This window comes from Batrachochytrium dendrobatidis (assembly GCF_000203795.2).
Source record: "Batrachochytrium dendrobatidis JAM81 unplaced genomic scaffold BATDEscaffold_2, whole genome shotgun sequence".
Taxonomy (NCBI): Eukaryota; Fungi; Chytridiomycota; class Chytridiomycetes; order Rhizophydiales; genus Batrachochytrium; species Batrachochytrium dendrobatidis.
In genome coordinates this window covers 285,455-299,092 of record NW_006281100.1, presented here as the reverse complement: position 1 = coordinate 299,092, position 13,638 = coordinate 285,455, and the positions used below count along the sequence as shown (strand labels likewise).

Sequence of the window (13,638 nt, the reverse complement as noted above, 5' to 3'; positions counted from 1 at the left end):
CTATTTTTGCAAAACTTTATTGTGGGGACATGTTTGTTTGATAAAATGACAGTACTCATGCAAATAGGACATTTATCTTGCATTCAGTCTATTTTGATTGGGAATAATCCATGATTCAATATTCGTTCTTTGCTACTAAAAATTGACTTGAATAAACATCTGAAACTGCTCAACAAAAACATCCCTTGTTATACCCGAGCCATTTTATACAGGGTTCAATCCACAACTGTTTGAACGGTTGATAAATCATGTTTGATTAGACAGCTGCTTTATCGAACGGAATGTTGCCTAGAATAACATGGGTGTTTGAAAATTCAATACAACGACCATCATATGACGCACACAATCCAGCTTGTTTCTATTGTATTCTAAAACATCAGATACGCTTGCAACCTAGTTCAAGAGAACAAGGATTGTATGCCTCGGGAATACGCCCTGCATGCCAATCACCCAATGCCACACTACTCGGTGTGTAGAAAAAGAGATTGGCTGAGGCTGTGATGTACTCATTCACTCAGGCTTTAATACAAAATGAGCAAAGTGGAACCAGTGAACTAAAAAGCTCAAAGTGTACAATGTTATCCAGTAAACTTGACGTGAATTGACATCCATCACGTCACAAGACCGGTACTATGCATTTTGATACCCTTATTTAATGACATTTACATGAGTATGGCTGTGATTGCCACATTGAGTTGGGGTCCAGTTGATTCTATAGGCTAATTCGCTCAACATGCCAATAGGCAAAAACCCATAAAATAACGGATGTAGATCATAATCTCTTAGCCTGATTTCCAAACTTGATAACTATGGTCGCTCTGGGATATGCACTTATAGCTGCTTCTACAGGAGTACGACGTGAGTATAAGATGTGTTGAAAACTTGTTGGTTTGATGTTGGGCAGTTGCATTCTGAATACGGTAGTGATTGCAAGTTGCTGTCATGACTGATGCTTGATCTATGCTGCCATCATTTATTATTTGAATATGGCAGTGATCGGCTTATCAGCAAACAAATCTGTATCAACTTTTAGAGTTGGACTGCATGTATGCAATCGGCTAACTTTCTACATGTATGGTGTACCGTTTGTGATTTTACTATGTATTAGTTGGTACTCCATCGAAACCTGGTGTAGCACTTGCTTTATCTCCTGATGGCTCATGTGGTGGTAGTTCTGGATATCGATGTGATACCGGTGAATGCTGCTCGCAGTATGGTTATTGTGGAACTACTGCCGCCTATTGCAGCGTTGGATGCCAAAAATCTTTTGGTATCTGCACTGGCGCGACGAGCACGTCCATAGTGGTGACCTCTGCCGTGCCATCCTCTGCTCCACCATCCTCTGCCGCGCCATCCCCTACCGGATCGCATCCAGTATCTCCTGACGGTACATGTGGTGCTAAGTTTGGATATCAATGTGATATCGGTGAATGCTGTTCGCAGTATGGTTATTGTGGAGTTACTAGCGATTATTGCAGTGTTGGATGCCAAAACGGTTTTGGTATCTGCACCGGCACCGGCACGACGACTATGTCCATAGTGACCTCTGCTGCATCATCCTCTGCCGCGCCATCCCCTACCGGATCGCACCCAGTATCTCCTGACGGTACATGTGGTGCTAAGTTTGGGTATCAGTGCGATATCGGTGAATGCTGTTCGCAGTATGGCTATTGTGGAGTTACTAGCGATTATTGCAGTGTTGGATGCCAAAATGGTTTTGGTACTTGCACCGGCGCAACTACTATTACTGGCACATCAGCATCTGCTACTTCAACCTCGACTTCACCTGCCTACGTTCCACCCAATCCCAATTTGTCTGCCCCTATCATCACTACTTGCAAGAGTCCAAAACAGTTTGCCCTGACTTTTGATGATGGACCGACCACCAATGTGCCTGCTATTTTGGATATGCTTAAAACCAACAATGTCAAAGCAACCTTTTTCGTGAATGGCAAGAACTTTGCAGATCTTGCCCTTGAGCCTTATATTTCTATTCTCCGTCGTGCATACACTGAAGGACATCAGGTAATATACTTTGTATTCAATCTCACATTGTATTCAGGGTTTATTTATTAATACTCGACTGTTGATATTTACTTTAAACATCAGATTGCCTCTCATACACTTACCCATCCCGATCTGACTTCATTGAATGCAGCTCAAATGTGGACCGAAATGTCCCAGAACGATATTTTGATTCGCAACATTATTGGTAAATCACCCGTTTACATGCGTCCACCATATGGTAGCATAAACGCGCTTGTTCTGAGTGCCATGGCAACTTGGGGATACCAAGTAGTGACCTGGAATCTCGACTCGGGTGATTGGGCCCACAATAACGATTCCAACATGATTGCTGAGAACGATGCTAGTTATGCCAATGACATGGCTGGACATCCTATTCCGGCCACACCATTCATTTCTCTACAGCACGATTTTGTTATAAACGAGATTAATTGGGCTCTACATGTCATTACCAAGTTTAAAAATCTTGGTTACAGTTTTGTAACAGTTGGCGAATGTCTTGGCGTTCCTGCTTCCCAATGGTACCGATAGTTTGACTGGTTGATACATTTTCAATAAACTCTGCATGCTACTTGAATGATTCCAGAATTGTAAGGTGGATGGATTTCCACATGACAAATATACCAATTATCTCACTGTTAGGACAGTATAGTTGTCCACCCTGGTAGTCAAATGATGCATTTTTATATTACAAGCATTACACTGGTGTGCTTATATGACTTGAACCATTTGAAATCCAGCAGTAACTCGATGCTAACTTGATACTCCAAAATGATTTAAAAACAAGATTGATGTTGAAAGCATGAGTAATGTATACACTCAATTGTATGATCATCGAAAATGTAAAACATGGTACCAATCCATATCTGATATTCAGATCGTGTATAGTAAACTGGGTTGTCTTGGATTTATCTGGTGTCATACTATATCCGTATTCACGCTACATACAACAACATATCACCAAGTTTCTATAGGTAATTGAGCATCTGTTCATTATGCTTGCCATTACAGACAATGAATTGAAGATATTGACATCGAATCGAATATTATAATCCTGACCACAACTGAAGAATATTGTTTATGGCGAAACAAGTAATTTCCAGTACGGTTTCATTGTTGATGATTTGATTAAAATGGATTCAACATTAACCAAGCCGATTTAAAATCTTCGAGTGAAGTTGCCATGAAGCAATTTATTACTGGAAATTGACAAATCTACGTCACTTCAACTATTCAAACTACACTCAAACACTTGAATGGCAAACACACCACTCAGACGACGGCGAATTCGACAAGAGCCATTCATGACTCGTTTAGTCACCTTCCCATTGGATTGGTTGATGTTGATGGGAGAGTGGTGGGCAAACATTGATCAAGAACAGCTTTTTGCCAACTCCAGGTAAGATCCAATGTGCTAATATCAACTACTGGCTTTGATGGTCGAGCTTACATAGGTGACTGTATTCCAACAATCGGGCAAAAAGTCATCATCGATTCTCATTCATCTGCACTTATAAACTCACAAATCCTGTAGTTTTCTTATTGCTCTACTGTTAAATGTACTCTATCTACTAGTCAAGATGTATCGAGATGGTGTTTTGGACGATGCAGAGGAATTGCGAGCACTGTCCAAATCGTCATATCTCGAGCTGTCGCTTGACTCAAACTCGTTTGCATTGTTCATGCAATGGCTGGGTTTAAAAATATCAAGTCATATGCTGGTCAGTTTAAACTAATACTGAGTTTGACAATTTTGATTTGGATCTTGCCTGGTACTGACAATATTGTTTTTGTGATAAGTTTACTGTAATCGAGTTTGTATTGATACTGGTGTGTGTACTCAATACCATCCATGTATTCACTCGAACAAAATCATTTATTCTTTTCAAGCAGCCTACAAAGGCAAGTGCAAATGCCATATATCTGCTCGATTCGTTTACACAGATGAACACTGGATATGTTGAAGAATGTATGGAATCGTAGCTAATACTCCATTCCTGTTGATGTAGCCTCGCTATCCCAGTGACAATCAATGGATGATCCGTAGTAGAAATGCACAGATTCGTCAAGTAGATGTTGCGCAGCCTGTAACCACAGACAATCAATCATCTCATACCCAATGGACCAATTTATTCAGTAGTAAGAAACCACAATCAAAAAGTGGGCTAAACTCCACGACTCAACACAGACAAGATGACTCTTTGGATGCCAGTGATTTACTGTCGAAAAAGTCGCAGCCATATAAAGAGGATCGATGGGTGATTCAAGTTTGGAACCCATCTGAAGGTTCCTTGAATTTATTTTGCTGGTTTTCACCACCACAGATTGCTGTCATGTACGGCGCGAATGTTTCCAACTGGTACTACTACATTCCTGTTGCGTGCCTGACTGCATTGATTGTAAGTCGAATATGCTATCTGTCATTTATGTTTGATATTACGGTATCCAACACGCATCAGTAGATGTATTTTCTGGTGTCACTATTTAATGATAGGCTACAAGATCAGCAGATTCTTTCTGGCCAGTTACTGCATGAATTCACAGAGTCGTTTGTGTATCAGCAATACCCACTCAAATCAGACTCTAATACTGCAATGAAGAATGATTCAGATGATTCCAAAAGTGATGCCTTGTTTGATAGCAACGGTACTGAACTGCATTATTGAATAGATGAAGTTGACACGTACAGGTGTGTTTAACCAATAAACTGGCTGTCGAGGCCTTGGTTAGCCTTGACCCAATGTGATATGTTCAAGTATGATTGTTATTTGGATTTATTCGTAAACTGAGCAGTATTTATGGATAATATTTGAGTGTACCAAGGTTTGAGAGGTGCAGTTGGTTCATGAGATGAAATTTAGGTCCGATATATCAAGTAGCGTATCGGCCATGTTATCTTATAGACCACCAACTCAGCATACAACCATCAAAACTGGGAAAGGCGACTTGACGCGCGAACAATATGAGCTGATGAGTTGGGTCGACTAACACCGAAAACCGAAGAGTTGGCAATCTTGGATGAAACGGCTTGCAGAGCTTTGTTATTGGCAGTACCAAATTGGGTACATTCACCCGTTAGTTGAGGGATTGGTGTGCGATGTAGTTTGGGTCGTGTAGAAAATCCTACATCAAAGTCTGCTTTTCTATTCACGTTATTGAAACCACATGCAGTTCACCAAACGATGGTAGATTTCAGTGAACATGATCAAAGCTGAACAAAAATATACCTTGAAGCAAAGCACGACAGTTTAACAAAAAACTTACCCTCTAAAAGCAATTGGCTGGCCAGTATTTGTTGGGTTGGAGTTTGTTTGATTTGGTTGGTTCATTAAAATATTGGCACCTTCGCGACGACCCATACCAGGTGTAGAGGGTCGCAATGGAGTCATTGCACGTTTAAAATCAGCAACTGTGTGTACACCAGTATGAGCGATACGTGATTTATCTGCTCGACTCATACTCGAGATAGATGGCTGTATGTATCAATCAAAATTCAGTACTAAAGTATTTGACTGATATAATTCAATGGTATTGGTGATTGAAAATTACCTTTGAAATTGCGTAGGACTCCAACAATTCGTCACCAATAAGCGTCTCAGCATCTCCTGGTGCAATTTCATTCACTTCTTCCTCGTCAAAAACAGGCAAATCATCCTAAATCAATAAAGCAAAAAATAAACATTTAGTGTGTTGGCAAGCTGGTTTGAACAACTAGTACAATATAATCAATATGTATACATAGTTTACAGTATACCTCTTCATCGATATTATCGTCTTCTTCGCCATCTTCAGAAACAGTATCCTCGTCAACCTTTTCATCCTCTTTTGATTGTAGCTTCATAATTACAAAATCAATTTGTTTTACAAGCTGCTCTTCAGAGATTTCCCGAAGATACCCCAGTTGTTCATCCATTCCAATTGCAAGAGCGCGATCTTTTACAGCAGGTTCGGACAATATACTGTATATTGTGCCATTTACATAAGTTTTTACTTGGATGTTGTCGTGCTCAATCAAACTGTTGAGAACTAAAAGAGTTTGTTCTGGGGATGCCGCGCATTGCTGTTTTCCGAGTTTGCGTAAACAGAGATTCATCATGAGCGCAGTTGCATATTCAATAGTATACTCTGAAAGCGAATCTATATCCTTGAGTATAGATTGAAGATAAGCAATTGTGCAAGACTTGTTCATGATAGATTGTGCAACTCGTCTAATCGTTGCATTTAAATCACAATAATAGATAATGGTTCAAGTCAAAACACTACAAACGTATATTGGATAGCAAATATACTTTGTGTATTGATAACTACACTACTGCATTGTAAAGTCTGACGTACCGGAGAGATAGTTTTTGAAGAGCACCCAAGAGATTCCGACGATATTCCGAATCTTCTACTCTGCTTTTCATTTCTTCCAAAAGCGTAGAAACAAGGTGTCCATTTTTCAGCAATAAATATTCGCGTCCAGACCAATCGGTGGCAATAGTATTGATTAGCTGAGCTAGCTGTTCCTTGACAATCAATGACTGTCTACCAAAAATATCAGCAATCACTCCCTAGTATAGTGGGTTAGCAATGAGTGATTGAGTTTTTGCCAAAAATGCTGTTAAAAGCAAATCGTAATTGTGATGTAATAACACACCTTTCCCTTGCGTATATCTAAAAGATCATGTGCAATAAAACTATGCAATACTTCTCTTCGACTGGCACAACTTTGGCTTTTTGATAGCCTCTAAAGTTTTAAAATCGGAATTTCGCATGAGCAATCAGTATAAAATAATCAATACACCCATTAAACTCTCATCATGCTACAATGTCATGCAGCATGATGAGATCTATTTTAGTGAGAAATTAAAAATGTGTGGTAAACGTACGAGTCGAAGTGCTTGTAAAAGGAATGCTTGTTTTTGAAGTACATTGGCATCATTAGAGTTTGATAACAGAGTGTTTTGAATGGCAGAATAATCTAGCCGCTTTTCTATAGGAATAAGTTTTGGGTCATTGCTTTGCGTATCTTTTAACCTCGCTGGGTATATAGCCGAATGCTGGATACGTCCCGATGACTGACTGTGTCTTGGGCTATGGCTGATTATCGATGAACTGCATTAGTAGCTAAATATTCAAACATATCAGATCAAATACCAAGACTTGCCTATCTGATTCTGATATTTGTTTGAACGAATTAATATGTGACTGTTGCAAACCATTTGAATGGTCTTCTTTTTTAAAGGTCGATAGTTTTTGAACAATTGCTGATAAATAAGCCGGCTTAATCTTTGTCATTGCAGTTGATAAATAATCACATTAGCTTTTTAAAGCACCCATCTGTATAATTTATCGTCTGGTCAATCAACTACCTTTTCGCCGCTGATACTAGACGCTAGAGTTTGCACTAGATCCGAGGTAATGGCAATCAGGCTTTGATAATCCATTTGGATGTTTCGTAATTTTATGTTTATATGCTCGCTATAATTTTCCAATTCTTGAATATTCATGTTTAGCGTGTCTACATTGTGGTTGCATTCTAATTATACATATATATTGGTCAGATTCAAAGCGTTAGGGTTTGGATATATTTAAAATTGTGCAAAAACTATTGTGAATAGTGTATACATTTAATAGAAAGTAGACTAGAAAATATTCATAACTGCTGTGTTGTTCAATTAAAAACAACAATCATTGTTATATAATGAATTTTAAAAACTAATCGGACAACTGTATGTTTTGAATATTACAAAGAAAAGTAAATACTTACGAGGATGGCCACGCTGATTTAAATGCTATATTTTGACAACATCATATTGTTAATAAAGTTTCGATTTGAAAATTGTCTCGGAAAAGAAATAAAAATATATAATGTTCATGTTAACAGGCATACCGACTCATTTAGCAAATTCACCAGTTGAGGAACTTGCTTTTTAGTCAGAGAGGTTTTTAGAAACGAGACAAGGCGATTGTGCAACTCTGGTGCCCACGTATCCAAAAACAGATTTTGGAAAGATGGGTGTCCTTGTGGGTCTGGAACGTATGGTAAAGCATAATATTGCAGAAACTGCGAAGTTCCACCTTGGTCCGCTCCTCTCGTTTCTATAAATTTTTTAAATGCGTCCATAGTGGATTCAATCTTGTAGGCCTATGAATTTTACATTAGCAGAGATAAGCGCATTAATTGAATGGTATATACTCAATATTATGTATAACTCCATGTTGATTTGTCTTGGTCAAGCAAGGAAGGTTAGCAAACCTTTGGATTGAGCGTATTTGGCAAAAGAGGATAAACAGCGAAATAAACTCCAAGCATAAATTCAAGCTGTCGTAGCAATAAATCATTGATGCGTTCGTTTAATGGAAACATTTCATCCCATAGCAAAAAGAACAAAGACTGGTCTCCTGCAGAAAACAAGGTCTCAAAACGCTCCTAAGATTATTGAAACAACAATAGGTACCATTGAGGTTGAATCTTTTTAATCTACATGCACTTGCCGTCAAATAGAGTACATTGATGGAGAAGATTTAACTCACCAGTGCATCTTGAAGCCATTTGGACGCACCAGTGGATGTCGTGGTTGTTACATCTAGCAACGACATCTTGGAAGCCTCGTTTTGAAAAGCCTGGAGGGTAGTTGTGTATTTTCCACATACCAAGTACTGCAATAATTGAAGTATTAGTCAATTGTTTTGTATATACTATTGGTTTGGAATGTCAAATATGATAGTAAGGAAATATGTAATTTCCAACTCGAGCCTTGATGGCTAAACATTAAACTAGCCGCACCTCTAATATCAGTTGGTTTATTCTCGTTTCAGATTGAGGTTCAAGCAACATATCTAGCAAGTTAGGGTCAGTTGAAACGGACTACTTTTCAAGTTTATTGGTTGGTCGTGACGCGGCGGCCTGCACCATATGGAAATTAGTTACTGTGTTGATATGATCTAAATTGCAATACATGAATTAGCTGCTTGTCTTGTTGAACCCATTTATTTCTGTGCATGGCTTTTCACATCTAATGGCATACATTTTGAAACTTACAGGAATATTATAGAATAAACAAAAGTATGGTACAACTGGAGCATAGTCCAGTACAGGGTTAAAAAAATCTGGCAGCTTGTAATTATTTTTCCAGGTCTGTGTTTAGTAGTACCATGATTTTAAAAAACAGTTTGAGCAATGTAGAGTTTTAATGGCTTTGATCAATTTGAATATGTTTACGTACTTGAGCTGAAACTGTTGAATCTGGTAGTTTTTCAGACTTCCATTTTATGCTGACAAGAATGGTAGAAAGTTGCTGCTCAACAAATGCATGTATTGATGGATGTTGAAAAGCAATCTAATTCCATGGGATATGTAGTGTCAGATCAATCGTTTGTGGTAGCAAAACATTACTATGTAATCATGTCCAGAAAACAGTTGTACCTGATCGTATCTATATGCCGTAACACCCAACAGGTTTTCAGCCATTTCATTATGTAGAGTTGTATATATCAATTCACCACTTGGTGTTGCTATTTTAACCTAGCACCATTTAAAAAAACATGGAGCGAATAGTCTGAATTAGAATTTAAAATATCAATATTTGATGATTCCCAATACTGGCATGGAGGAACAAGGTATCAAACGGACCTTGAGCTTATATTTCTTGACGAGATCGGTGTGTTTATGACAATGACAGCAAAAGAACTTGGCCATAAACAGCACATCGTTAGGTATTTGTGTAGGACGACTGCAATTTTGGCAGGCTCTGAGTCTATTGTAGATTTGAATGGTTTTAATTTTACTGGACTTGGAAATCGCATATTGGGGATTGGACAGTGATCAAAGCAAAGTCATGTATGGATTTTGAAAACAGCAAGACTTTGCTAGATGAATACATACACTGATTCTTGAATAGATGCTGCGATGATTGAGCATACCATTGTGTCTTGGTTGTCCATGTGAATATATAAATAGGATTGCAGATGAGCTGACAGAAATCAAACAATATTTTGGACATGTTTTGAAAATTGGCAGAAATTGGTCAAAAATTGGTCAAAAATTGAACTAAAATTGGTCAAAAATTGGCAGTTTCATAATTCATGTCCACGTGGTGCTGAGCATACTCGAAGCTTACCGGCCAATAATCTAAGCCAACTGCCAACACCATGAACACACAACCATTGTACTGGTGTCATTCATGCCAGGTATTGATATGGAGCTTTAAAATATATCGTGAATGCATGTTTGATGGGAATATCTACAGTGGAATTTGACCAAGATTTTAAAGGCTACTATTGAGCCATAGCCTGCTTGTAATCCTAACTAGATTCATGTATTCATGATAAACCTGAATAGAGAAATATGCAACCAAACCTGGATGATCTCACACCTCAGTGTTCCAACTGTCACTCGGAATTTGTTGAAGAGGTAAGAAGTATCAATGACTTTTGTACCATTTAAACTCGTCAGTTTATGCTATGACTGCATTGTCTGGATGAAGGCTATGTGCAATTGAACTGAAATATCGTTTGCATGTCTTACTTGACCTTGCCGAACTCCCACTTTGAATGGCCCAGATTACATCAGATAGCAACACACAAGAAATGCAGGACATGTCTAATCCATTTGTAAGCATATTTTCATTTGGCAATACTTCACATGCTGCATCAAATGAGACTGCAAGGGACACCCAGCCAGCCAATATAATGTCTGCATTGATCGATCAATTGGGATTAAATCCTCAAGGATTTCAGTCAGCGACATTTACGACTTCGTTTCCTCGTGCAAGTAGCCATCATCCAGATGCCACCAGATCTACATCTAATTCTGAAGCCACATCAACTTTGTTTACACAAACTATTCCGATAAATGAGCTGTTTACCAACCCTGCTTTGTTTGGAGCTCCATCTCAATCAGACCAGTCCGCCTCTGATGCAACTTCTAATTTTGGTACATCACATCAAGGTATAAATCATGAACAAGTTTACCTGTATGTTTTCAAACACATCTTTATTTACTATTTATCTTTAGCTCATGTAAGAGCAGTAGAAGAATTATTTCGCAGTAATATACACGGAAATCCATCTGACCAGTCTCATTCGCAGCCACATGCTCAATCTAGCCGTGTATTTTTTGGCACTATTCCAGAAGCAATGAGAGCGTGAGTGTTTTGATTTGGATGCTTTTTGGAATTGGAATTTATACTATTTGGTAGTGATTTGCCTGACCATTCTATGTTTATTAAATATACACGATAGTGATGTTCCAGGACGTACTCCGCTTGAGCAAGATATGTTTTTAAGGTATTTTAAATCTGTAGTATCTAGCTCGATCAGATCTGGATACTAACCATCTCGATATGTATTCACAAACCTGAAATCACCTAAATTTCTATAATTAGAATGGCCCAGCAAATTGCACACATTACCGGACAACTTCATTCTCAAGTACCTGGGGCACAAAATGGCCCTATCCCTATCGTTTCTGATAGAATATTTGTGGATATATTTGGAATGGGAGGTGATTCTGGGGACTATCTGAATAGTCAACAGTCATTCGAGGAGTTTATCTCACGAATGATGGAGCAGCATGCGCAGTTGAGTCGACAACATGCTTGAAAAATACAGCGTTATTTTAGTATTGTATTTGGCAGCTGATATTTGGATTTTTCTGTTTCATCAATAGGTCGCATCATCCACCTGCAGCATCAAATGATATTATTAAAAATTTGCCACATAAACCTTTTGATAAGGCTACATTTCGTAAGTTATTGCTTTACATTTACCAGGACAAACTAACATGACTTGTGCTAGAATACTAATTTGATTTTCATTTTAAAGCCGAGGATGAATGCTGTGTATGCCAAGAGGGATACAAACACGATGAGATTACAATTGAATTACCATGCAAGCACGTCTTTCACCCTCTATGCATTACAAGCTGGCTAAAGCTAAATGGAACATGTCCGGTATGCCGGTATTCATTAGTAGACAATAGCGATTCTTTTCCCACCGGCAATAGATCTGCCAGCCATCCTGAAGCACCCACTAGTTCTACCGCGACTACTGCTCAAAATGACAATAGGGCTGCTCCAGGGACTACTACAAACACAGTCCCTGGAATGGATACTGCTGCGAACACCACTAACGTCGCTACAGGAAGTGCGACAGCTGAAACTGGAATGTCTACAGCCAATACTATTTTTGCTGCCCTGTCAGAGTTGGCTACAAATCTGGTTGGTGGATCTACAAGACAGCACAGATTATTTCCAAGACCCACTGGAAATTCTGGAAATACTGGAAATACTACTACAAATGCAGATCATTCTGAAAGTTCTGCTGAAACCAATACTGTGCCATACACTTGGGATGATAGCTTAGACTAATTCTGTACCAACTCGACCTAGCCTTTCAACTCTACTTTGCACTCTTTTTTTTATCCATGTTGGTAAATGAGATGGATTTTTACTGCATCGGCAGTATAGTAGTTGGAGTTGAGTGAATTTATATGCTAGGAGAGTAGATTTGGCAATCGATATGTAATTACAGCCGTATTCATATGAAATGGATCGCTTAAATTTATTTTGCAGCCTTATTTTGCTTTGGAACAAGCAATGATTAAATATTTGTTGTTTTTCTATTAGAAATTGACTACTTTAATAGATGTTTTCAATTCTCTAATAAACGCAACATCAAACTAGTTTAAAACTGATATTCTTTTAGGATAGCCATGCACTGTATAATCACCAGATACGTTTGCGTTTTAGTTCAAGACAACAGAAACTGCATGTCTCGCAAATGCAACAATTGTTTTCATGAGACTGGCTCATGCATTTTGGAGTTCTTGCCATCACTCATTTATGTGAAGACAGCAGTAAAAATAGTTTTGCTAAAATTCATTCAATTTTTCAAAACTGATATTTTTTACTGATCAGCATCTTATTGTATCAAGTAGACATATGCTCAAGTTCATTGACAAGGTTGTTATTGGTTTCGCTCCATTGAGTCCAGTATCTACTTCTGCCAGGTGAGTTACTTTTTGATAGCATCCTTTGTTGCACAGACTGGAATAGTTTTATTATTACAGTTCTGCAGAGCCATGCCATCAATTTCCAAAACTGTGTAGATTGATCTCTCATTTTGAAGCTAGACTACTATTGAATGCATTGATGTAGTCTAGTTATATCCTGAACCCATTATGGAATAACAGACTACATGATCTTTGTTTTCCAATCTGTCATGTATGCATCTGGGCTAAGTTTGAATGTATTATGAATTAGGACACTGGCAAGTATTTTGAGAACTGACAGAAACCTAGCACGCAATCCTAAATGTGTATTTGATATTATTACTTCAGACAAGACTCCTCGTCCATTTATTCAAGTCACCTATGGTAACCACATTTCTTATAGATCTTGCTTGACACAATCTAACATTCTGACAATAGCCGACAAACAGACCATAAGACTAGATACATCCAAGCTGACTGCAAACGAGGTGCTGGACGACATCAGAAAACACTCCAGACGGTTGCAAATGAGCGAGGACATCAAGTCGTCTGTTTAACACCCCCACTACGAAATAAACACTATTTTAGAAAAACAAATTTTATTTCAGTTTCTTCTTTTTAATTATAGATTGAAT

At 38.3% G+C, this 13,638-nt stretch overlaps 5 protein-coding genes across 5 annotated transcripts; 4 read left to right on the top strand and 1 right to left on the bottom strand.

Annotated features, from left to right (window-relative positions):
- Window positions 1-809: 809 nt before the first annotated feature.
- BATDEDRAFT_34365 (uncharacterized protein) lies at window positions 810-2,599 on the top strand (the record flags this gene model as incomplete). The annotated part of the gene is made up of 3 exons (XM_006676709.1): window positions 810-858; window positions 1,109-2,025; window positions 2,110-2,599. 3 exons carry the CDS (start codon window positions 810-812, stop codon window positions 2,554-2,556), a joined length of 1,413 nt encoding a protein of 470 aa, XP_006676772.1. The 3' UTR covers window positions 2,557-2,599.
- A 677-nt stretch (window positions 2,600-3,276) lies between these two features.
- On the top strand, window positions 3,277-4,691 carry BATDEDRAFT_34364 (uncharacterized protein; the record flags this gene model as incomplete). Its single annotated transcript, XM_006676708.1, has 5 exons — window positions 3,277-3,424; window positions 3,560-3,746; window positions 3,826-3,927; window positions 4,035-4,424; window positions 4,488-4,691. The coding sequence occupies exons 1-5, from the start codon at window positions 3,282-3,284 to the stop codon at window positions 4,689-4,691; spliced, it is 1,026 nt and encodes a 341-aa protein (XP_006676771.1). The 5' UTR covers window positions 3,277-3,281.
- A 260-nt stretch (window positions 4,692-4,951) lies between these two features.
- BATDEDRAFT_86584 (uncharacterized protein) lies at window positions 4,952-9,481 on the bottom strand (the record flags this gene model as incomplete). The annotated part of the gene is made up of 12 exons (XM_006676819.1): window positions 4,952-5,168; window positions 5,290-5,498; window positions 5,575-5,679; window positions 5,780-6,233; window positions 6,361-6,578; window positions 6,665-6,754; window positions 7,380-7,546; window positions 7,778-7,802; window positions 7,901-8,155; window positions 8,267-8,440; window positions 8,545-8,670; window positions 9,437-9,481. 12 exons carry the CDS (start codon window positions 9,479-9,481, stop codon window positions 4,952-4,954), a joined length of 2,085 nt encoding a protein of 694 aa, XP_006676882.1.
- A 669-nt stretch (window positions 9,482-10,150) lies between these two features.
- Window positions 10,151-12,380, top strand: BATDEDRAFT_86130 (uncharacterized protein; the record flags this gene model as incomplete). The annotated part of the gene is made up of 8 exons (XM_006676940.1): window positions 10,151-10,200; window positions 10,352-10,423; window positions 10,573-10,960; window positions 11,027-11,156; window positions 11,254-11,298; window positions 11,397-11,591; window positions 11,681-11,757; window positions 11,836-12,380. Exons 1-8 carry the CDS (start codon window positions 10,162-10,164, stop codon window positions 12,378-12,380), a joined length of 1,491 nt encoding a protein of 496 aa, XP_006677003.1. The 5' UTR covers window positions 10,151-10,161.
- A 573-nt stretch (window positions 12,381-12,953) lies between these two features.
- On the top strand, window positions 12,954-13,560 carry BATDEDRAFT_86516 (uncharacterized protein; the record flags this gene model as incomplete). Its single annotated transcript, XM_006676939.1, has 3 exons — window positions 12,954-13,021; window positions 13,275-13,387; window positions 13,442-13,560. The coding sequence occupies 3 exons, from the start codon at window positions 12,954-12,956 to the stop codon at window positions 13,558-13,560; spliced, it is 300 nt and encodes a 99-aa protein (XP_006677002.1).
- Window positions 13,561-13,638: the final 78 nt, after the last annotated feature.